The sequence below is a fragment of the Ursus maritimus genome, unplaced genomic scaffold (genome assembly GCF_017311325.1).
Source record: "Ursus maritimus isolate PB19 unplaced genomic scaffold, ASM1731132v1 scaffold_2, whole genome shotgun sequence".
NCBI lineage: Eukaryota > Metazoa > Chordata > Mammalia > Carnivora > Ursidae > Ursus > Ursus maritimus.
Window position 1 is genome coordinate 76,714,708 of NW_024424452.1, and position 25,738 is coordinate 76,740,445.

The 25,738-nt window shown below is 40.6% G+C and overlaps 1 protein-coding gene across 1 annotated transcript; it reads left to right on the forward strand.

Annotated features, from left to right (window-relative positions):
- Nucleotides 1-77: 77 nt before the first annotated feature.
- On the forward strand, nucleotides 78-8,435 carry FASLG (Fas ligand). Its single transcript, XM_008696385.2, has 4 exons — nucleotides 78-764; nucleotides 1,359-1,404; nucleotides 5,816-5,872; nucleotides 7,126-8,435. Exons 1-4 carry the CDS (start codon nucleotides 426-428, stop codon nucleotides 7,518-7,520), a joined length of 837 nt encoding a protein of 278 aa, XP_008694607.1. The 5' UTR covers nucleotides 78-425; the 3' UTR covers nucleotides 7,521-8,435.
- Nucleotides 8,436-25,738: the final 17,303 nt, after the last annotated feature.

Here is a 25,738-nt window from a genome sequence, read left to right on the forward strand (position 1 = left end):
CCCCCCCCCCCCCGGGAGCTGGCCGCTGGACAAAGCCCACTGGGCTGAGCCCAGTGCTGCCCGCTCTCGCAGGGCCTGAGAAAGATAAGGCTATCCCACCAGCGGTTCAGGTAGCGCAGCGGCAACGGGGCCCTGCAGGCTTTCATCAGAAACTTGTGGGCGGAAACTTCCCGGGGTTTGCTCTGAGTCTCTTGTCTTGAGGCTTCTCAGCTTCAGATGCAAAGTGAGTGGGTGTCTCTTTGAGAAGCAGAAAGAGAGAAGGAAAGAGAGAACGAAAGAGAGGTGTTTCCCTTGGCCATGGAAACTCTATAAAGAAAGAGCCGGCTTTTCTTCTCTCGAGCAGTCAGAAAAACAGCGGCCCCGGCCCGGACACCTTGCAGGGGCCAGCCCGCTGAACCGGCTGCCAGCTCGCCGAACCGGCTGCCATGCAGCAGCCCTTGAACTACCCGTACCCCCAAATCTACTGGGTGGACAGCAGTGCCGGCTCTCCCTGGGCCCCTCCCGGCTCAGTCCTCCCGTGTCCATCCTCTGTGCCGGGAAGGCCACCGCCACCCAGGAGGCCACCGCCACCACCGCCACCAACACTACCGCCGCCACCACCGCTGGCTCCGCTGCCGCTGCCGCCTGTGAAGACGCGGAGGGACCACAACCCAGGCGCGTGCCTCCTTGTGATGTTTTTCATGGTTCTGGTGGCCCTGGTTGGACTGGGGCTGGGCATGTTCCAGCTCTTTCACCTACAGAAGGAGCTGGCCGAACTCAGAGAGGTAAGCCAGCGTGTGCATTTGCTGTGCTATGGAGACCGGGTGTAGACAGCTCTGCTGCAGCGGAGGGCGAAGGGATACCGAAGCCCAAAGGGACTGTGGCCTCTTGCAAAGTATATTTTAGTCCTTTTTTCCTGTCTTCGAAGTGGATCATTCTAGTCGTTCTATTCCAGAGGCAGAGAAATGGAGGCTCAAATGAGTGAAAGGGGTATTTGCTCTCTTGTAAAGGATCAGGGCCCGAATAGGACTGGCAGTGACAATTCTTCCTTTCTCAGCTGGCCAGTCCGCCTGCTGAACCCCTACCTAGAGATTAGTGATTCATGAAAGAAAAGGAATTTGGAGTCTTGCTTAGGAGTGAATTTGTTTAAATGACCAAACTAAATTTCCTTGAAAATACTTAAAAATATCAGAACTCTTCCAAATCACAAAACTGAGGCACGGTGAGACACGATGGCATGGCCAGAGTCTGAGTTAGGAGAGGTTCTGAGGTGTGGAGATTCCCTTCTCAATTTTATTGGTTTATTTGACAACTTTGCCTCCTGTAGCTTAAAGATCTTCATATTTATTATGCATCTTTTTTTCTCTCTCTTTTGCCAGTCCACCAGCCAAAGTCATATAGCATCATCTTTGGAGAAGCAAATAGGTGAGTCCTTTAATGCACGTATGTTGAGTTTCTAAAGACAGTCCTCATGGCTGAGCCATGTTGGCTGAAGGCGTTGAATTCCATCCCATTCTTGGACACATGTGTACTACAAAAGGAATCCAGGCTAGTTTGGAATCTTTGGTCATTTTGATTCCTCGAACTGCCCTAACATATCGAGTGAATGTAATCATTCAAAATCAGTATAACTGAGTACTGCACACAATTCAAATAATTTCCATTTGACTTTGGAAAGAGATGACACATATCCAGCTTGTTCCAGGCCTGTCCCCTTCCTCAGGCATCCTGGTTTCCATGAACAGGGCAGTGGCTGTAACTCCCAGGGAGGTGGGGGGTGGAGGGGGCAGAGACAGATGTTTCTGGGAAAAGTCATCTCCTCTTTAAACTCTGTAAGAGATTACTGAAGAGTCAAGCTTTATTTAAAAAAAAATGTCTAGGATATATTTAAGCTTTTATTTATTTATTTATTTATTTATTTATTTATTTATTGGGGGGCGGCAGAGGGAAAGGGAGAGAGAGAATCTTAAGCAGGCTCCACACCCAGCACAAAGCCTGATGCAGGGCTCCATCTCAAGACCCTGAGATCATGACCTGAGCTGAAATCAAGAATCTCATGCTTAACTGACTGAGCCACCCAGGTGCCCCTTTAAGCTTTTAAAAAGTGGGCAATTAATCATCCACATTAAAGTTGTTCTTTTGCACTCACTGGCAGTCTTGGAGGGAAGACTTTGGCCATTTCTCAAGGGCTAGTCCAACTTTCCCCACAAAGGCAATAATGAGCTCCCTTCAATAATAAAAGAAAGTCCTTTGTATGAGATTCAGGACAAGGGAGAAGATGAAAATGTTGAACACTGACCTTGTGTGACACAGTTTGGAAACTGTGGTCAGGTAGATTTAAGATGCTCTGGTTCATTCAACTAAGATTCATTGAACTTCGAATTTGGTAAGAGTTGGAAGGGAGCTTGGAGCAAATCTGGTCCAGTCATCTCACTTCTCGGAAGAGAAACAGAATACCAGATAGATTAGGGATATGCCCCAAATGGCTGGTGTGGAACTGGGGCTAGAAGGAACACAGGCTTCTGGTGCTTTGTCACCTACAGGGCTTTCCAGCATATAGACTGGTGCCCTATGCCCTATGGTCACCCTACTGCTCCAGAATGTAAGCTCTGGAGGAACCATCCCTTGGAAGCTCTGGTCTCTAGTTCTAGGTCCAAGTCCCTAAATGTTAGAAAGCCCAGATATATTCAAGCAGAGTAGAAATATTTGTTAGAAAAATAAAACCTTTGGAGGATTTCTAAAATAAAATAGCTTTGAAAATCAGTGGAATGTGGCTGGTGAAACAGGTCCCTAATTACTCATATTTCACCCGCTCTCTGGGATCATTTTAGTGATTAAAAGTCAAGTGAATAGATGAGTCAGGTCCACCTCTTCCAGTAAACAAGTACTTTCTTATCAACCCAGATGGACCAGATCTTGGTGAATTTCCCCATGGAGAAGAAAGTAGCAACTTTATTAATAGGAAAAGAGATGCAAATTAAAACAAAGGGATATCCATTTTCATTCATCCCATTGGTAAAGATGAAAAAAAAACAGATTGGCAAAAATGTGAGAGAAAATTTTTGCTTAAACATTAATTGACAGCCAAGGAACATGTAAATTGCTATACCTTTTCTGAAGACCAGTTGGAAAATGTACCAAAGGATTAAAAGTGTTAATTTACTGGGGCGCCTGGGTGGCTCAGTCAGTTAAGCAACTGCCTTTGCCTCGGGTCATGATTCCAGGGTGCTGGAATCGAGCCCCATATCGAGCCCCGCATCAGGCTCTCTGCTCCGAGGGGAGCCTGCAGAACATGCTTCTTTCTCTCCCTCTGACTGTCTCTCCCCCTGCTTGTGCTCACACACTCTCTCTCTCTGTCAAATAAATAAATAAAATCTTTAAAACAAAAAGTGTTAATTGACCATGTACTCTCATCACTAAGAATTTATCTTAATAAGGTAATGAGACATAGACCCAAAAACTCAGAAATAAGGGTGTTTGTCATTTCCTTATAAGGCTATCTATAATAAAGTCAGAAGAAACTTAAATGCCTCTTAACAAGAGATTAAATACATCATGGTATATTCAGAGGGCATCATATGCAGCAAATGAAATCCATATAATTACATTTAAGGCCATGGAGATTGTGTGTTCTACATTGTTAGATAAAAAAGACAAGTTATAAAACAGTAGGCTTAGTTTAAATTGACTATATAAGTGCACATGCATATTTTTATGTTCTCAGTAAAGAATTAGAAGGATTTATAGTTCAACAAATTAACAACGATTTTCTCTGGCATACATGCCAGAAAAACTATTATAGATTATTTAAACGTATTTATTTGCTCCTTTTTCATTTTCCATTTTTCCACAGTTAACTCATTAAGTCTTTAATTCATTCACAAATGTTTTTGGAGTGCTTCTTATGTGCCAGTGCTGGGTGTTGGTGATGAATGAGAACAAGAGAGACAAGGGTCCTGCCCTTAGGGAGCTTAAGCACGCAGGAAAGGGTAAACAAAAGCAAGCAAGCAGACAATATAATTTCAAATTTTACTAAGTGCAGTGTAACATAGAGTGGTCTGGAAAGTCCCCTCTAAGGAGGTGTTGTGCGCATGCCTCTGTGTGGGGTGGTGTGGGAGGATAGGGGAGAGCATTCCAGCAGTGAGAACGGCATGTGCAAAGGCCCCGGGGGCAGGAAACAGTCATCACTGAAGTATAGGATCTATTTCCATTTTATTTCAGCACTTATCCAGCAGATATTTTTACTGAGGACCCTCAATGAGAATCACAGTGTGCAAAGCTCTGTGAGGGATAGAAAGATACGCAACCTGTGGTTCTCTGTTCCATTTCCTGTCAGTACATGGCTGAATGCCAGACTAATTGCACAGATGGTTTGTGGTATAGGAATGTAGAGGAGACTCAGTTTTGCCTTTCCTGTTCGCTAACACCTCATTCATGGTGGGTGGTCTCGGGTGGCTAGAGAGGTCATGATTGTTCAGGTCATGTTCTCAGCTGGTCGGGGCAATGTCACTCCACATGTGGGTTTTACAGGCTAATCGCTATGAGCTTGATGTGGATGAGGGCCTTTCTATGAATCTTTCTTAAACATCTAAGTTGAATTTATTAGCTAAGTGATGGCTCTCTTTAGTTAAAATATTTGAAGTCAGAGAAATAATTCTACTTTTGCAACTGTTGTCTATTTTAACTCTTTCAATTTCCCAAATATTTACTGGTCACATGCCCTGAGTTAGAAACTGAACTAAGTACTCCATTGGATTAAACATATAGTAGGAAATTTGCATTTATTTGGGGGGAATAAGACAAGTTATACAGTTACCACAGAAATGGGGAGTCAGAACCGACAAAAGAGGGAAAGACAAAGTGATTCTAGGTTTCAAAGGAGGGAAAAACTGTACTGGATTAAAAACACCTGAGAGAATTTCCCCAAGAAAGAGGTATTGCGGGTGGTATTTAGAGGATGATAGGAGTTTACCACAAAGATCTGTTTGGAGGGCATTCTGAGCAGACGAACAGCAGGAGCAAAGGCACAGGGGCTGGAAGCTGGTTGTGTTCAGGTTACATCAGAACTCGTGCAGCCTTGGCCGACATGAGCAAGCAGAGGAAGTGAGGCTGGACAGACAGGCAGAGATCATGTGGCTGGGGAAAATTTTACACAGTTATACGTTCAATGGGGAGCTACTCAAGGCATTTGAGATCTAAGGATGATTAATTTGGGCAGGTGGTCAAATGCCACTGGGGGGAAGACCTAGTGGCCAGGGGGTGAAATCATAGTCTTTGGCCTCTGTCCTGTGGAGTCCTCAAGGCTGCAGGACAAGTAAAAAAACAAATCCTAATTTGGAACCAGGAGACTTGAGTGTCCCTCCTCTTCTGACACTGAGTAGCTGGGTCTTCCTGGACAAAGCACCCACCTTTTAAGTTCATTTAGCTGTCTATAAGGTGGGACAATAATCTCTATCTCAAAGGACTGTGGCAAGTTCAAATGCAGTAACTGATATGATAGCTCTTTATCAATCAACCTTTTTATTGTTTCTTTGTGACATAATTTGTGCATATGTCTATCTCAATTTGGTTTATTTTTTAACCTCTTTTTTCTGAAGTACAGGTTGCTGGGAGTTCTATAGTTTGGACTTGAATGATTAGTATATGTTAAACTATATTATTTTATATGTAATAACATATATAGTATATGTTAAACTATATTAGACTATAGTATGTGTTAGACTGTATCATTTATGTTTTTAAAAAATCACTTTTATTTAAATGATCAGTTGAGTCCCAACAAAAGAATAGTTGGTATCTCATTTTTACATGTATCTTTCATCTCTCTATGATACAGGTCAACCCAACCCACCCTCTGAAAAAAGGGAGCTGAGAAAAGTGGCCCATTTAACAGGTCTGTATCTGAAGGATACATGGGGCTTGGAAAAGCCTTTGACAGAAAGAGTGGCTGGTTGGGTACTGTGCTTGGAGGGAGTTGCTACTTTCTGGTGACAGCATTTGACACCCAAGAATAGTCCCATCTTTCTAGTGAAGTCAGCCTCGCACCCATACTGAACCCCTGCAATTGTCTAGGCCATGTTCTGAACTGGCAAAATGGAGCTGGTTATAACATGACCCCTGCTCGTTAGGAGGTCACTCTTTTCAATCATTCCAAAGACCCTTAGGGGATTTGGGGCATGCGTTCAAAAGGTGAGATCTGGGAAGGGATGGAGGGATCAATTATTTTAGTCAGCGCTTTTCTGGTTTTCTGGAAGAGCTTCACTCTGCTTTGTGCAAGAGTAGAAGTAGGAGTGAGAGGAAAGGCCCGGTCCTGGCATTGGTGGACTTCCTGCGTGTGGTCATGTAGTGAAGTGAAGTGATTTGAGAGCAATGTGGTGTGGGCATTCCCAGAGCACAATCCATGAATATCCGAAAAGTGGATAAGTATCACAGAAAGTAGTATGCCACTGCCCCTGGAATTATTTAGGCAGAGGCTGTAGAATGATCCAGTTTGGATCACCAGATATTTATTGAACACGTGTTGTATGCCGAGCCTTGGGGGCATGTAGATTAATAACACGTGGTTCCTGCCTTCAAGGAACTTAAAATCTAATAAGGAAATACAGGTACATAAGTGATAATTTCAGTAGTGGAGAGCGTTCTCTGCTTAAGGTATGAATATACCGCTGTGTGGACATAAAAGAAAGGGGATTTTAGCCCAAAGTGGGGGTACTGAGGACTCCTTAGCATAGGTGAGGAGTTGGAACAGATGATCCCTAAGGGTTCTTCCCAACTTTAGAATTTCCTTAGGTTTGGCTTTTTTCCTCATGGAGACACCTCAAAACCTAGAAGTTTTGGTGTTAGTTCTGAAGATCATAGAATCTCTGTTCCAGAGAACTAAAATAATCTCAGTAATGTCTCATTGTAATTGATTAGGATATATGTTATTGTCCCAGTCATGTAGATGATAAAATTGAGGCAAGCAATTTGATAGAGGTCTCTCAGGAATTCAGTGAGGGATCGAGTCTGACCCACTAGCCAGGTCTGTATGGGTTATGTCATTTTGGTCATTTCCTCAAGGAAAGGCCCACAGTTTTGCCTTGGAAACTTCATTTGTTAGGTACATGAGCACTCCCGGCTGAAAGCTCCTCTCTGATTTGATTTCAGGCAAGTCCAACTCAAGATCCATCCCTCTGGAATGGGAAGACACGTATGGAATTGCCCTTGTCTCTGGGGTGAAGTATAAGAAGGGTGGCCTTGTGATCAATGATACTGGGTTGTACTTTGTGTATTCCAAAGTGTACTTCAGGGGTCAGTCCTGCAACAACCAGCCCCTGAACCACAAGGTCTATATGAGGAACTCTAAGTATCCCCAGGACCTGGTGCTGATGGAGGGGAAGATAATGAACTACTGCACTACTGGCCAGATGTGGGCCCGCAGCAGCTACCTGGGAGCGGTATTCAATCTCACCAGTGCTGACCATTTATATGTCAATGTATCTGAACTGTCTCTGGTCAGTTTTGAGGAATCTAAGACATTTTTTGGCTTATATAAGCTCTAAGAAAAGCACTTTGGGATTCTCTCCATGTGGTTCCTTGTTACAGGCACTGAAGATATGGTCTTGAATGAGAGTCTTCTTAAGCCCACTTAAGGTCAAGTGAGAAGACATGAGCCAAGAGTATCTTGAGACCACAGGGTCCAGCAGGTCTATAGTTCCTCATCTCATGAGCCAGACAGGAGGGGGAGTACGACTGAAGAACACGAAACTCCGCGCTGCCATGCGAAGATGCAGAGGCAGGAAGAAGCAGCTACCAGACTGTCCTACACTCATTTAAAGTGTCCAAGAGCATTTTGGCACATTGAAAAGGACACCTGTTAACTCACCTCTTGGGGTGGGTCTACTATCTACCTCAGGGGAGGCTGCCTTTCAGATATATGGACGTGACATGAGTGTATAAGGGATGGAAAGAGAGGACTCGGCTTGCATGATAAGCTAAAGAGACCAAAAGACCAGTGTCCCATTGGGAGCATCTTTACTTCTAAAGGCACAGCCTGAGCCACCAGGTGATGCTAACAAAGAAACAAGGGGGATCTTTTGGGAAGTTGCTCCTTTCCCCACACAGCATGTATATTTCCAGTGCAATTTTAGGGGTGTGTGTGTGTGTGTCTGTGTGTGTCTGTGTGTGTCTGTGTGTCTGTGTGTGCATCTGCACTCACATGCATGTGACTGGAAGAGTTACATAAGAAGAGACAATGTGGAGATTGTGAAGGATGTGTTTGGAAAACATGGGTTGCATTTAGTGGTAGATCTTGAATACTTCTTGGCAACTGACTCAGTTGTCCTCAAAATAGTCCTCAAGACTCTTTGATTGTCAGCTGTTGATGTTGTTTTCCTATAATATAATCAGTATTTATATACACTTTGCATATTTTAATAAAAAGAATACTTGTAATAAAAATTATATTTTAGAATACAGGTCAACATTATGAATGTACTTTTTGGAAATTACTAAAATTTTTTTCCCTCCTTATTTCTTTCCTCCATGGCTTCTTCACTCCTTTTGCCTTAAGACCACGTTAAGAAGAACTCACTGGAGTGGGAACTGTGAAGCAAATCTATCATTGCCAGACAGCCCTCTCCCCAAGTCTCTTTCCATTATCCAGAGTTTTTATTACCTATATTATTGCCAATGTTAAGCTCACCCAACTTTCAACAGAGTTGATGATAACTTCACCCACACTCCTGCTGGAGCAGAGCCATAGCATAGTGGAAAGGGCACAGACTTTGGACTGAAAAACTTGAACTTGAATCTTTGTGCCTTTACTTTCTAAATGCAATCACTGGGTGAGTCACTTGACTTCTCTTGGACGAAAGTGACTAATATGTATATAAAGTATCTGGTACATGGCATCTATCTAAAAAATGGCATCTATCATTTTAATAAGCAATATGAGAGGCACTTCATGCTCCAGAAGAAGCCACTGACCTGAGGTATCCATCTAAATACCCGGTTTCTTAGATTCTCCTGTTCTTCAGTCACAATGACCTTTTCCTGTTTTTTTCAACTACTCACTACCACAGCCCTTCCCCCCACTTTGTCTTTGTTAAAAATTATGGCATTTCCTTTACAATTTGATTTCAGACATCCTATTGTCACATCATCTCCTATTATTCCAGCTCAATTGCTCCAACATTTTTTTCTCCCAAATTGTGTCTATTTTTACCACATTGAGACCTCTGATAAACTCTAGCATTTCCTTACGTAGCCATCAGCTCCTTCTTTATCTTCATTCCTCTCTCTGACAAACTTAGCATCTACCCTCTGTCATTACAATCAGTATTTTGGAAAATTTCTCAATTCCAGCATATTCTGTGTCCTTCACTGTTTTCCCCTTGCAAAAATCCCATTTCCTTTAAGCTGGCATCCTACAAGCTGGATGTTGCTAGAGAAAAATTACCCAAACAGACAGGCTGGTTTCAGTTTGTTTTTATCTATCATCTACTTAAATCAATTACTCTTTATCACTGATTTATTTCTATCTTTTGGTTGATTTGAATACGTAATACATGTACATAGTACAAATTTTAAAAGGCATGCAAAAATATAGGAGGACAGTAAGTCCTCTTTTCACTCTGTCCCATGGCCCCATTTCTGCTCACAGAGACTATCACTGTCTCCTTATGTAGCTTTCCAGAGATGGTCTATATGTATGACATCAATTTACATGTGGGTTTCCCAACATTGGTTCTATTGACATTCTGAGCTGGATAATTCTTTGTTGTGGAGGCTGTCCTGTGCGCTGTAGTGTGTTTAGCAGTATCTCTGCCTTCTAGCCACTAGGTGCTAGTTGCATTGTTCCCTCCTCCTGTGTGATAACCAAGAGTATCTCTAGGCATTGCCAGATGTGCCCAGGCTGGGGATGGGAAGACAAAAATCAGCCCTACTTGAGAAACCTTGCTTCACATTAGTGATCACAGATCTCAAATGGACATTCAACCCTGCCTAGCACTTTTTCTTCAGTTCCCTGCCAACCATGTTTTTCCACTGTTTGAGACAGTGACGTCATATCTTTTCCTCTTGCAAACCCACCATATCCCCTCCTCCCACTATGGAACCTCACTTATGCCACCAGAACACAAATCTACCCACATCTGCATGATGTCTTTCTTTTATCCTTCTAGTGGAGGAAGACAACCATCTCTTCATTTGTGCACTAGATCCATTTCTATTCCCTTACTTTGCCTCTTTAAAATTGTTCTTCTCTCTTCTGGATCCTCAAACTATCTCTGTCTATGAAATGATTTCCATCAACATGGACATATGTTCAAATATCCTTTTTCAATAAAAGACAACTCAGCCCCAACCAAAAAAATCCCGAACCTTTCTTTACCTTTCCTTTTCTCCAGTGATAGCTGTATTTCTCATTTTCCTGGTAGAGACAAACATCTGAGACGGTCGTCTCCATACACATGGGCTCCATTTCCTTTGCCAGGAATGGTCTTCTTCAGGCTCCCCATATGGCTGGCTTCTTCCTATCTTTCAGACCTTAGTTTAAATGTCACCTCCTCAGATCATTTTTGGAGCCTCCTCTCTTTCTCATTATTTTATTTCTCTTTAATTCCTTCTTAGTAACTAGCATAACTTGTGGTTATATTATTTATTTGACCACCTGAAAGTATCTGTTTTTCCACTAAAATAAAAGTTCCTCAAACAAGACCTTTTCTGCTTTGTTTACCACTGTATTCTCATCACCAAATCCCGTGCTTGGCATGTATTAGGAGCTCAATAAATATCTGTTGACTGGATAACCTTAATTATAAAACAAATGTTTCTCAGTTTGGGGTATGTGTGTATGTTTCTCAGAGTAGTGAATATATTCACCACTAGTCGTAGTACTGCCTCATGAATGCATGTGAGTGTTTATCCAGCTTTGAGTAGATTATCTAATGGGAATTTGAGGCTACAGATGGAAAAAAAAACTGTGCATCCTAATTCTTAGCACTGGAAAACAAGAAAAATCTATCTGGTGTCTGGCATTACCAGGAGTTATTCAGGATATTGTTGAGGGAAACTGCTGGGTAACTAGAGCTGAACTTGTCACTTAGAAGATATTCGATAAATATTTGTTGAATAAATTAATTAACAAAACCAAAGGTCCAGGCTGGAGTGTGTCACCTGCTCTCTTTAAAACTCTTCTGTTGATTCACCTGCTTCCTGACCAGGTAGCTCATAGAGAAAGTCAGGGAGGTATTCACCCTTCTTTTGGCTGCTTGTCTGTATTCCTCGCCCTCACAATGAAATCCCTCTCATCCTTTTTCTCCTCTTTTGGCTCCAACCATTAAGTATACCAGTTCTAAGGGTAATGGGAAGTTTTCTGGACTTTTTAAATCAAGGGATCCTTCTAGATAATGGCACCAAAGCAAAGAGAAAGTAGGAATGGCACTGGGGCATCCCGAGATGACGTAATGCAATCAGCTAGCAGTGGTGTTACTAACACTTTTATCTAAGTCTGAGCTCTACTAGCACGCCTTTGGGATTTTCTGAAAATAGGGCCATAACTTACTAAGCTTTAAGTACTTGTTCCAGGAAAGAGGTGTTAACAGCTCCTCCAGGAGCCTTGAGTTTTTTTCTTTACCTCAGTAGGAACATAAAGAATGCCCCCCAAAATCAAAACTTTTTGATGAGCTCATTAAAAATGGGATCTGCTATTGTTGCTTTTGAAATGCTAAACCCAAAGTAGAACATTTTTTTAAAAAAAAGGAGAGGATTACTTCTGGTTCAGTAGTTTGAGGTTTTCTTTCTTTTCAAACAACCAAAAACACACAAAACCCATGTTTTTCCTCAGCACCCCCAAGGTGGTGACCTTGTATTCTCTGAAGTACGTTTTGACTTACCACAGCTTACTAAGAAACGAGCTCTCCTGGGGACCATCATTATGAGTGTGACTCATTTGAACCAACAGATCATTGGAAGACGGGAATTGAAGACAGAAGCCTGACTTCTCTGAGCTAGACTGTAAGATTTCCTTAGGGTTAAGCCATAGACATTCCCTTGTCTTTATCTAAAAAGTATGTCAGCTGTATGTTAAATTATGTTTTTCAACGGGGTCTGCTTAAGTTCTGTTATTAGTAGAGACAAATTTTTTACTTTCTGTAGAAATTTGTTTTTTCTTGTTTTTTTTTTTTTTTCTCCCCTTTGGATCATCCAGAGGTGGAATGAGGTGGCCCTGGGAAATTAGAATCAGAACCCCATTCCTAGTGTCTTCAGACTCAGAAACAAATCTTATTCAGAAATATAACTATAGATGGTAGCCAGGAACCTTTAGGGTTCACCCCAAAGCCAACATGCCTTGGAAATATAGACAGCTAAGTGGGTATTCTACTCTTTAGAGTTCACCTAGAACAGAGGAAAGTGGCTCTGTGCGGTCACCTTTTCTTCTGCTTCTCAGTTGAATGACACTAACTCAATGTCATATTCTGTGGAAAGTCAAGTCTTCTCTCCAGTTTCCTGAAAATTTCAGGGAGCACCCTCATTCTCTTGGGCAACCCACAGTATAACAGTCTTCTTAGAAATAAACCAAGAAATCTCTCTTTTAAGGGAGAAGTGTTCATTACCACATTTCCAACAGGTGGAACCCGTTTCCAACACATCCTTAATTTGAAAACTTCCTGGAGAGGGGCTCACTGAACTGTGATGGAGCCCATATCTGCCCTGGTCTGTATTACATTTTAGAAATTTTTTTCTCAGATTTGATTGAAATCCTCTACCCTGTAACTTCCACACATTGAATATGTTCTTTTCTGCTCAATATTTCTGCAGCATTTTATAGGTTGTAAAGCTTTCTCATATACCTTATCTTGTTTAATTTTCATTACAATCTTGGAAGGTCAATTGTTGTCTTCATTTCATATACAAAAACAACTAAGACACTGAAAAGTTATGAGTCTTGCTTAAGGTGACATGGCTAATAAATGGTGGAGCTGGGACTAAACCTTAGTCATCTAACCATGCATCTTATGTTCTTTCCACGTGCAGAGAGATTTCTTAGCACTGCACCTTGTATGATGGCACTTGACATGAGCCTCACCCCCTTGATTTTCAGTGATTCCTCATCTCTTTGCATTTTAGTTTAAGTCTCACTTTGATTAATACCTGCATTTTGCATAATATAATATGATACATCTACATATTTGATATCACAACCCTATAGAGGTCATAGAGTTTTATAATTGACAAGTCACTCCTACATTATTCTTCTTTCATTTCGTCTCTCTTCTGTGTTTAACTGAATTGTCCTCATTGCCCATCTTAGTCTTAACAAGGTCAGAAGGAAAGAGAATGGACTTGGGGTCAGAAGGCCTAGGTTTGAGTCCAGCCTCTGCTACTCAACTAGCTATGTGTGTGACCTTGAGTAAGTGACCGGGAATATCTTGAGATTCAGTTGTGTCCTCTGGGACACAAAATGAGGATACTGATTCTTATTCTTATGGTTTTATAGGAATATTGTTAATGCTAAATGGAATGAAGCCACTTTGTCAGGAGTGGCACTTCTGAAGGTAGGTCAGTGGAGTTATATTCCTCAGCAACGTTCCTGATAAAGTCACTGTCAAAAAATTCTTACTTGCTGTTTAGTTTCTACAAAATTGATCTTCCCTAATCCTACCATATTATGCATGCATCCCATCAAATGTAAAAACACTAATTAGGAACGACAGATAGGTAAATATTCTGAGGTATAAAAATAATATCTTACATTTTCATAGCCTTTAAAACTTTTTTTCACTTGTCTTTTGCTTTAATTGTTTTTTTTAAAACCCTCTGATGTAATACACATAAAAGCATTTGGCTTGTGGTCAGCTTCTCTATCAATGTTAACTGAATATATTGAATATTTTCTGTGCTCATTATACTCACAGCCTAGTGTGATGCCATTTTGGTGCCTATTTTTTAAATCATGAAGTAAAATTAAATAGGGTGCTGTGTAAACCTTTGACTGGGGAGATAGAACACTTTACGGTCTTTGTTGTCCTTATATTTAGCTAAAACCCCCAGCTTAACTCAGGGTTGTCTCAGGAGATGTGAGCTGTTGAGGGAATCCCCCTCCTCCAGCTACTCATCACAAAAGGGATAGAACTTCTTGGTTCTCATGTCATAGCCCTGGCTTTCTGTGGGTAAACCACTTCAAAGACGATGTGAGTTAGTAAGAGGCATCCTTGATATTATCGAATTCTGAAAGTGTCCACACACGTAAGGGACCATATACAAGATAAGCACCTTCGCAAAAGAGACTGGAGAGTTGAATGGGCATCTGTCAGTGTCTCCAATGGTTCTCTGGGCAAGGATATTTTAGTTTCACTTGGTTTAGGTCTTAGTTTTCTCACACACACCACCCCAACACCACACGTGCACCACTTCCAGTCTGCAGAAAGGAACTTGGTGCACATTTTCTGGAAGGGAAGGTTGTAGAATTTGTTCCTGATTGGAAGAGAAAGCAGGTGGAAGATTCAGGAAGCTACAAAGGTCTCTGGCCTTAAATAAATGAACTCAGATTCTAGACCTTCATAACAGAGACTAAAGATTGTAGATTGAAGAAACTGGAGGTTCCAGTAACATGAAATGTGTTCTATTCTCCACACCCCGGGTCTTCATTGAGAAGAAAAAACAGCTTTGACTCAGTGTTGAGAAAGAGACACAAAGGTGTTAAACAGAACTCTAAGGTGTGAGCTGCAAGAGGAGACATCTCAAACCTCAGTATCCTCTTTGCATCATTCTGATGGGTTATGTTCTGGCTTCTAAGAAAGTCTAGAGGCTCCTACAAAGGTCTGGGAGGGTGGCAAAGAGAAAATTGTAATGCAGGAATCTTCAGCATTCTGTTCTTGGGTTATTCAATGGTTGTGAGGATAGCTAATCGGCTCTTTCTAACTTTCCCAAAGAATGTGAAAAGACTTCTTTGCTCTGGGAAGGGAGTGGGGGTGCAATCAGTGGAGGAAGGTCTCCAGGTAGCTGGATCCACTTTTGAAAGGAAGGTGAATTTGGGGTATGTTTTTTTGTGCCCTACAGCAAGCCCACATTGTCATATTTTATGGGTTACAAAATGGGTAAGAATATCAACTTCTTATTTAAAAATAATGGGACATTTATTACAGGACTTATTTTTCCCTAAGTCAAGCTATGAAGTAGATAAGTAGCAATAATAGTTGTAATTTACTGACTCCCTTTTTGTAAGGTTAATGCAAAGCAGCTTACATTTATGTTTACTAACCTCACAACTCCATTAGTCAAGTGTTACTGACTACATTTTGTAAGTAAAAAAACTGATTTAAGTCTAGAGAGGTTAAGTAACGTTCCCAAGGTCATAGGGTAGCAGAGATAGGCTTCAACATCAGGTTTTTCTGATCCAAGGAATCTTACCTAAAACAGATTCATACTTCCCCATTATAATGTCAATATTCGTTTTTTTTTTTCTTTTAGACTCTGGAATTGAATCAATACATTTTATTTCATAATAAAAATTGCAACTGTTTTTCATGTGTAAATACCAAAATCATGAATTCAGTACTGTTATTCTATTTTTTTTAAAGATTTTATTTATTTACTTATTGCTGAGCAGAGAGCCTGATGTGGGGCTCAATCCCAGGGTCCTGGGATCATGACCTGAGCTGAAGGCAGCCGCTTAACCAATTGAGCCACCCAGGTGCCCCTTCAGTACTGCTATTCTTTCTCCCCCCCATCTTCTTTGTTTTATAGATTTGGCTCTTTTTTTTTCCTGATAAAAGCTTGAGATGGATATTAGACACTACAAAATTTATAATGGTTACTTCTATAACAATAACTTGATAGTACTTCCATTTGTGTTTTTAATTTTCTATAAACATATATGCTTACATATCAATATTTTTAAAAAGTAGTAGGCAACTATCACAAGCTGTATGCCTTTTTGTTTTTTTCAGCAGGTGGAGAATTATGTTCTGACAGAACTGATAATGTCAATGTTCTTCATTCATTCTACAAACATTTATTAAGCACTCACTAGGTGCCAAGCTTTGTTTAGGGGATACAGTGGTGAACAAGACAGATAAGTTCCTTGTTCCTTTAAATTTACATCCTAGTTAAGGGCAGAAATGGTGGTGGTAGTGGAGAAAATTTAATAAAAAACAAGGAAATAAATCAAATCACATAAATTATCAGATAATGATAAATACTAGATAGCGAATTAAAATGGTATTAAGATAAAGAGAGACTAGAGAACTACATCAGAGGGAAGGCCTCTGCGAGGGGGTGCCATCTAAGATGACAAGAGCCACTTTCAGTAGAGCATCTGACTGTATACATACATGCATACATACGACAAGAGCCAGGGATACAAAGATGAAGCTAAAGAGGTTCCAGGCAGAGAGGACAGCCTTCATGTTAGTTTGGATAAAACAATGCATTACTGTGTGCGACTATAACGCACATAGCAATATGCATAGCGGTTGTTAAGTGCTTAAGGGCCGGTATGTTCCCTCATTACTGAGACAGCTGTCAACTTAAATAAAAAGGTAAACTGAGGCAAACTTGAATTAGCAGAGATTCAGTTGATTCCCGAGTAGCGGGGAATTGATATTGGCAAATGCGTGCGGTACCAAGCTCCAAGCCGTCCCTTGAGGGGCTTAGTCAGGCTTTACTCATGGGCAGGGAGCACAAGGAGGGGGAAGTCCAGCCAGAGTCCAGGCAGTAAATTCATTGGCCTAAGGATGGGGAGAGATTCTTGGCAGATGTTCATTGGTGAGGAGATAAGTGCCAGTTTCCCATTAATCGGGCATTTACGGAATCAGTCTCGCGAGGTCTTAGGCTCTGAGGGCGCATGCACGAGATTCCCTGTTTCTATATTCTTTAGTTCAATTTGAGGTTGAAATGTTTTCGGCCTGGCAGATGTGTCCCACCTACATTTCCAAACTTGCCACTGGGGGTGGCTCTTTCCTCTGTCCGTGTTGAAAGTCACCTCGGCAGGTGCCAGGCTTTAAGCCAGAGCGAGCTTGGCACATAGCCGGCGAAGGAGCGAGGGCTGGTGTGGCGGAAGATGGCGGGAGGATCCTGGAGAGGTAGACTGAGGCCGGAGCAGGTAGGGCTCTCTGAACTGGGCTGGGGGCTTTAGAGTTTATTGTTAAGACTAAGGGAAGCCACTGAAAAGTATTGTAGCAGGGAAATTGGAGGCAAGTGGAAAAATTTGATCTACTTGTTGGTAGTACGAATTTTCAGGTCGGCCGATGGGGTGTTGCGTGCGTGGAAAAGAGATGAATCAGGAATTACACCCACTATTTTCTACTCTTTCCTTTACAGCACCTACTGTAATTATTTCCTAGTCTTTTTTTTTTTTTTCCTGTTTGTGTATTTTTCCAATTAGATCCATGTTGACTTTTATTCGGGTGCTTAATAACTGTAGAATAAATGATTGAACGGAACACCAGGGACACCTCCCTCACTCCATAACACGGAAGTACTTCTTTCTTTTTGATGGCTGTGTGCAGGGACATCACCACGTTGCTTCAGTTGTTTCTCTAAGGAACATGTACTTTGTTCTCAGAGTTTAGCTATTTAAAAAAAAATGTTGTGAGACTCTGTTTTATATACCTATCTGTGCGTTTCTGCTAGGATTTCTCTAGGATAGAAAAGTAGAATTGGAAGGGCTAGTCCTAAGCTGTTATAACTTTCAATGGGTATTGTCAAATTGGGCTCTAAAAAGCTGTACAAGGGGCGCCTGGCTGGCTGGGTTGGTTAAGCATCCGACTTCAGTTTGTACAAACTGAGGGCTTCAGAGGGGAGGGGTGGGTGGGGGAAAGGGATAGGACAGTGATGGATATTAAGGAGGGCACGTATTGCATGGAGCACTGGGTGTTATATGCAAATAATGAATCATGGAACACTACATCAAAAACTAAGGATGTACTGTACAGTGACTAACATAACATAATAAAAAATTATTATTTAAAAAAAAAAGCATCTGACTGAGGTAATAATCTCCTAAGAGAGCTCAGTGGGGAGTCTGCTTGTCCCTCTTCCCCTCCTCCACGCTCCAGCAATCTCTCTCTCTCTCTAATAAAGAAATAAAATCTTAAAAAAATAAAATGAAAAGCTGTACAGATTACACTCCCACCAACACCATGGGAGAGTGCCTTTTGTCTATACTGTAAGCACTATATATATTACCATTTGTACACATTTTGTGACACTAGCAGGCAAAAAATGGTCTCATTATCATTTACATTTCAAAAAATATTTTTGAATATCTTGAAACTCTTTCACTAGTTTTATTTGTCACCATTTGTATTTCCCCAGTGACTTACTTAATATAATTTACTCTTAAAAATTAAGCTATTGTCTTGTTATTACCAGTTTATAGTAGCTCTTTAGGTGATACAAATTTAACTGTTACATGTATTATAAACCTTGGGTCATCTGTTTGTTATTTTCCATGTAGAAATGTTTGATTTTTTTTAAACCAAATCTATTGTTTCCTATTGAGCTTCTTGTCACACTTAGACTTCCCTCACCCTATTATAAGTGTATATTTCTCTATTTTTTTCCATTATAAAATTTTCATTGTACTTTAGCTCCATAATGAATTTAAAAACCCACTTTTATATAGTGGGAGTTAGGTAGTAAACATAACTTTTTTCCAAATAGATAACTGATAAAATAAGCAACACCATCTTTTAATTTCCCATTCTGTCCAATCAGCAGCGCTGTCTTAGACTAAGCTTCCTCTTATGCTCAGGTTTCGTCTTAAACTCTCTTCTGTTCTTCTGATTTCTTTGTATTGCAGTCATGACTATTTTAATAAGTGTCTTTATGACTTTTTTTCTTCAAAATGTGGTTGGCAATTTTTGTATGTTTACTCTGTACATAGACTTAATCAGCTCATCAGTGTTCCCCCCACCTACTTCCCTGCCAAATCGTATTGGACTTTTGATTGGAAATATATAAAATTTACTATAATTTAATTAGGGGGAGTTTGACCGCTTTACCCAGTGGCGTCTACCTTTGTAGGAGAATGTGATATGGAGTCAGCACTTACTGATTATTTTATATTCCTTCAGAAAAGTTATAGTTTTCTTTCTTTTTTTTTTTTTTGAACACGTTTGCCATATTACATTGTGTCAATTTAAGGTGTATAACATGTTAGTTTGATGTATTTGTTTACTTATTTTATTGAAGTGTAGTTGACATTCAATATTATATCACTTTCATGTGTACAACATAGTGATTTAGCATTTAGTATATACATTATGAAGTGATCACCACTACCATGTTACTATATAAAGCTGTTACAATGTCATAAACTTTATTCCCTATGCTGTACATTGCATCCCCATGTCTTACTTATTTTATAACTGGAAGTTTGTACCTTTTAATCCCCTTCCCCCATTTCACCCATCTCCCCACCCACCTCTGGCAAGACCAGATTGTTCTCTGTATCTTTGAAGCTGTTTCTCTTTTGTTTTATTTTGGTTTTTTGATTCTATATATAAGTGAAATCATACAGTATTTGTCTTTCTCTGACTTATGTCCCTTAGCAAAATAACCTCGAGGTCAATCCATGTTGCCACAAATGGCAAGATTTCATTCTTTTCTATGGCTGAATAATATTACATTGTATACGTATACCACACCTTCTTTATCCATTACTCTAACAGTGGACACTTCGTTCGATTACTCCCATATCTTGGCAATTGTAAATGATGGTACAATGAACATAAGGGTGCAAATAGCTTTTCAGCTTCGTGTTTTCATATGGTTTGGGTACTTACCCAGTACTGGAATTGCTGGATTGAATGGTAGTTTTATTCTTAATTTTTTTGAGGAAACTCCATACTGTTTTCCACAACAGTTGCAGTGTTTTGCTCTCCCACCAGTAGGGCACCAGGGTTCCCTTTTCTCCTCATCCTCCCAACACTTGTTATTTCTTGTCTTTTTTGATAATAGCCATTCTGACAGGCGTGAGGTGATATCTCATTGTGGTTTGGATTTGCATTTCCCTGATGATGAGTATTGTTGAGTACCGCTTCTGGTGTCTTTGGAGAAATGTCTGTTGAGGTCCTCTGTCCGTTTTTTAATTGGATTGTTTGTTTATTTGTTTGTTTTTGATATTGAGTTGTATAAGGATACATTTATGTCTTATAATATGATTGCTGCAGCTTTTTATATAGGTTTTGTGCATTTCTTAACTTTTCCTATATATTTTATAGTTTCATATCCAGCCACTTTATTGAAACCTTAGTTCTCAGTGGGCTAGACATAAAACAATTAGTTTTTCAGACACATAGATCAATGGAACAGAATAGAAAACCCAGAAATGGACCCACAACTATATGCTCAAACTAATCTACAACAAAGCAGGAAAGAATACCCAATGGAAAAAAGACAGTCTCTTCAACAAATGGTGTTGGGAAAACTGGACAGCAACATGCAAAAGAATGAAACTGGACCACTGTCTTACACTATACACAAAAATAAATTCAAAATTGGTGAAAGACTTCAATGTGAGACAGGAAACCATCAAAATCTTAGAAAAAAACACAAACAGCAACCTCTTTGTTCTTGGCTGTAGCAACGTCTTATTAGACACATCACCATAGGCAAGGGAAACAAAAACAAAAATGAACTATTGGGACCTCATCAAGATAAAAACCTTCTGTACAGCAAAGGAAACAATCAAAGCTAAAAGGCAGCCTACAGAATCGGAGAAGATACTTGCAAACAACATATTTGATAAAGGGTTAATATCCAAAATTTACAAAGATCTTATCAAACTCAATACCCCAAAAACAAATAACCCAGTTAAGAAATGGGCAGAGGACATGAATAGACACATTCCCAAAAAAGACATCCGAATAGCTAACAGACACAGGAAAAGATGCTGAACATCACTCATCATCAGAGATATACAAATCAAAACCACTATGAGATACCATCTCACATCTGTCAGGATGGCTAAAATTAACAACACAAGAAACAACAGGTGTTGGCGAGGATGAGAGAAAGGGGAGCCCTCTTGCACTGTTGGTGGGAATGCAAACTAGTGCAGCCACTCTGGAGAACAGTATGGAGGTTCCTCAAAATGTTAAAAATAGAACTACCCTGTGATCCCACAATTGCACTACTAGGTATTTACACAAAGGATGCAAAAATACAGATTCGAAGGGATTTATGCACTGTGATGTTTATAGCAGCACTATCAACAATAGCCAAACTATGGAGAGAGCCCAAATGTCATTGACTGATGAGTGGATAAGGAAGATGTGATATGTGTATGTGTGTGTGTGTGTGTGTGTGTGTGTGTATGTATGTGTGTGTGTGTGTGTGTATATATATATATATGGAATTTAAGAAAGAAAACAGATGAATATATGGAAAGGAGGAAAAGAAAAAAAGGAAAGAGGGAAACAAGCCATAAAAGACTCTTAATGATAGAGAACAAACAGAGTTGATGGAGGGAGGTGAGTGGGGGATGGGCTAGAAGGGCGATGGGTACCAAGGAGGGCAGTTGTTATGATGAGCACTGGGTGTTACATGTAAGTGATGAATCACTGAATTCTATTCCAGAAACAATGTTGCACTGTATCTTAACTACCTAAAATTTAAATTTAAATTTAAAAACATTAGGTTTTTTTTCTCTTACTCTCTGATGCCTTTTTTTCTCCTTTACCCCCAGCCATCCAATACTGCTTTCTCAAAGGGTTTTGCTCTCAGATTATCCAGAAACACATAATAAAATATTAGCCATTAACTCGGGTGTTAGCTGACAACTGGGAAGTTAGTTAATGGGATTCATTTCTTACCTATTTCCCCTCACACTGAGTTCTGACATTTCCTCTACTCTGCTTTGACCCCTGCAGGCTGCTTTACCCAGGCTTCTGGGGCACTGGTGAGAGACTGGATGGCTGAGGAAGGCAGAAGTCATTATGGGTTACTTGGGATACTACTGCAGGCCCGGTGATCCTTTATCTCTGATTTTGTCATAGTTTTACTTTAACAGACACTTTCCCTTTCCTACCTGTGTTTGGCCATTTCCTGAACCATTGCAATGATTTTCTTTTTAATTTCAACCTGTGCTAAATTTTTACATGGAAAATATATTAATTTTAAAATCTATAGATCATTCAGTATTCTTTGAGCATCTACAGTATGTTAGGCATGATGATACAGAGATAAAAGAAACTATCCATGTTCTCAAGGAGTTCACAGGTTAACGATGAGGTGCTAGAATCCAGCACCTAGCAAATTCCTTGGGGCAAATGCTGTGGAAGGAGTAAGCAGAAATGCTGTAGCAACACCGATAAGGGGCCCCTGACTTGGTGGGCAGGGAAGGCTTAATAGGGAGGTCCAATTGAAGCTACTTAAAAAGTTGCTAGGAAGAGAAAGGGTAAAAGCATGAAGGGGTAAGAGAGCATGACCCATTGTGGCTATTGTTGCACTGTGTAAGGCTGGAGTATAGAATATTTGTGGGGAAACAGAAGGTAGTCTAGAAGTTGGCCATCTCATGAAGGGTGTTGCATGCTGTAGTGAGATTGCACTTGACCACTCTCTCACACCTTACACAAAGATAAACTCCAAATGGATGAAACACCTCGATGTGAGACAGGAGTCCATCAAAATCCTAGAGGAGAACATAGGCAGCAACCTCTACGACATCGGCCAAAGCAACCTTTTTCATGACACATCTCCAAAGGCAAGAGAAACAAAAGATAAAATGAACTTGTGGGACTTCATCAAGATAAAAAGCTTCTGCACAGCCAAGGAAACAGTCAAAAAAACTAAGAGGCAGCCCACGAAATGGGAGAATATATTTGCAAATGATGCTACAGATAAAAGACTGGTATCCAAGATCTACAAAGAGCTTCTCAAACTCAGTACGTGAGAAACAAACAAATCATAAAATGCGCAGAAGATATGAACAGACACTTTTCCAATGATGACATACAAATGGCTAACAGACACATGAAAAAATGTTCAAAATCATTAGCCATCAGGGAAATTCAAATCAAAACCACACTAAGGTACCACCTTACGCCAGTTAGAATGGCAAAAATTGACAAGGCAAGAAACAACAATTGCTGGAGAGGATGTGGAGAAAGGGGATCCTTCCTACATTGTTGGTGGGAATGCAAGTTAGTACAGCCACTCTGGAAAACAGTGTGGAGGTCCCTTAAAAAGTTAAAAATTGAGCTACCCTATGACCCAGCCATTGCACTACTGGGTATTTACCCGAAAGATACAGATGTAGTGAAGAGAAGGGCCATATGCACCCCAATGTTCATAGCAGCATTGTCCACAATAGCTAAATCGTGGAAGGAACCGAGATGCCCTTCAACAGATGACTGGATTAAGAAGTTGTGGTCCATATATACAATGGAATATTACTCAGCTATCAGAAAGAACGAGTTCTCAACATTTGCTGCAACATAGACGGCACTGGAGGAGATAATGCTAAGTGAAATAAGTCAAGCAGAGAAAGACAATTATCATATGATTTCTCTCATCTATGGAATATAAGAACTAGGAAGATCGGTAGGGGAAGAAAGGGATAAAGAACGGGGGGGTAATCAGAAGGGGGAATGAAACATGAGAGACTATGGACTATGAGAAACAAACTGAGGGCCTCAGAGGGGAGAGGGGTGGGGGAATGGGATAGACTGGTGATGGGTAGTAAGGAGGGCACGTATAGCATGGTGCACTGGGTGTTATACGCAACTAATGAATCATCGAACTTTACATCAGAAACCAGGGATGTACTGTATGGTGACTAACATAATAAAAAAACATTAAAAAAAAAAGTGGGGCATCTCATGAAGGGTGTTGCATGCTGTAGTGAGATCGCACTTAGTTACAAATTAACTGATGTGCTACCTTCCCCCTTTCTGTGGCCTGGGAACCACCCTCCATATGACAGTTATCTAGGATTGTCTATGTTTACTGCCTTAGGAAAGAGCTGTTTAAAAACACTTAAGAAAGTGAGATTTTACCAGACTCTAATCTCATTAAGGAAAGGACTTGTCTCCAAGTGTCCCTAAGAACCTGCAACAGTCCCTATTTATACCTAATAAATACTTGTTGAATTAATGAAGAAAAGAATCAGATTCTTGGTGGTTGCATTTCAAAGGCTTATTTTGAGTTATAAGGACCCATGTTCTGGAGTTTCAACAGCCTAAATCCCAAAAGGCATGTGTCTTCAAGTTGAAGAGAAACATGATAGATTTGGAAGAGTGGGTCAGTCAGAGCTGACTGATATACCAGACCAGACAATTCTGTCTCTGAGGAAGTGACGTGCCCTGATGGAAAGCAGTGATGTGAACTGGAACACTAACTGCTGGTATGTTCCTTTTCCTCACCCTCCTTCAGGCACAGTCTGGAGATGGAACATATGGTAAGACTCCTACAGGAATTTGGGGGATCCAAGAGCAGAGGGTAACTATGCTTAAAATTTCAGTGGAGCCAGGAGTGGTGACAGTTTTATAGAAGTTTCTCTCTACCCTGTATAGTAGGGGAGTAGTGGAATAGACGGGACCACGTGTGATTGTTAAGCAGAAAGAGCTTGCAGAATTTCCTTTCACCCCCATAAAGCATGTGAAACAACTGAATATGTTCTGGATGCCCAAGAACAGTGTGGAAGTGGGTGGGAGAGAGAGAAGCACACAGACAGGCACACACCAACTTGAGGAGATGTAATGGGTGGGACAAGGAGAATGTAACTGTGTTACATTCCATATAACTGGGTTATATGGATAACCCAGATGGGAACGATGATGTCTGAGCTGATGCTAAAGGGCCCAAGTGAAGATGAAGGGCCAGGTGTTTCTCCTCCCCTTCCCAGCGCCTCAGTACACTTTACAACCCGAGATACTTAGATGTTTCCAAGGGGAAGAGTGGAAAAAGAAGTCGTGAATGAACTGAGAAAACTCTGAATTAAGATTAAATTTCTCGCAGCACTGGAATGAGAACACAAAGTAAAGATTGAGATGAATGATAACAAAATAAAGTTGTATTTGTACACTCCTGATTTTTTTGGGCAGAGATTTTTATCATTATTATGTTATTAAATATGTATTTAATTATGTAAAGATGGTGGCCATCATTCGTTCATTCAGCTTTTACTAGGTACCAGGTGTAGAGTGTGGAGTGGGGTACAAATATGAATCAGACTCCCTGACCGCAAGGGTTCCACAGTAAAGTGGGGGAGATGCATATAGTCACAGGGGGATATGATGGGATCTTGCGAGGGTGGAGCAGAGCATAAAATTCATGGGAGCTTTAGATGGTGTTTAAATCTACTAGAGGGATTCAGTGGTGGCTTCACGGAGGAAAAAGCTTTTAGCCAAAACATAAGAGATGAGTAGGAGCTGAGCAGGTGAACATTTAGATGGAGGGGTTAGCATGCACAAAGGCACTGAGGCATGAGAGAGTATTGGTTGTTGAATGTTGTGCAAAAGTATTCGTGTTGTATTGAGTGAAGAATGTCAGGGTAGTGGCTCAAGGTGGGGAATGCGTAAAGACAACATGGCAGGTCACAAAGGAACTTGCTAATGCTACAAAAGAATTTCATTTCGTTAGATAGAAATCAATGAAAAATTTTTGGCAGGGGAGCAGGATAGCACTATAACCAAACCTACCTGTTGAAATAATCACTTTGGCAAGATAAACCGGAGACTTGAAATTAAAGGCAGGGAGATCAGCAGGGAAAGCTTTTGTACTACTACTGCTACTGGCAATGTTGCAGATTGCTGTTATTTATGAACTT

Excerpts from the sequence above, each read along its gene's own strand:
- FASLG (XM_008696385.2), top strand. The coding sequence starts at position 426 with ATGCAGCAGCCCTTGAACTACCCGTACCCCCAAATCTACTGGGTGGAC. Across the intron at positions 765-1,358 it reads AGCTGGCCGAACTCAGAGAG|TCCACCAGCCAAAGTCATAT; the intron begins GTAAGCCAGCGT and ends CTCTTTTGCCAG. Across the intron at positions 1,405-5,815 it reads ATCTTTGGAGAAGCAAATAG|GTCAACCCAACCCACCCTCT; the intron begins GTGAGTCCTTTA and ends TCTATGATACAG.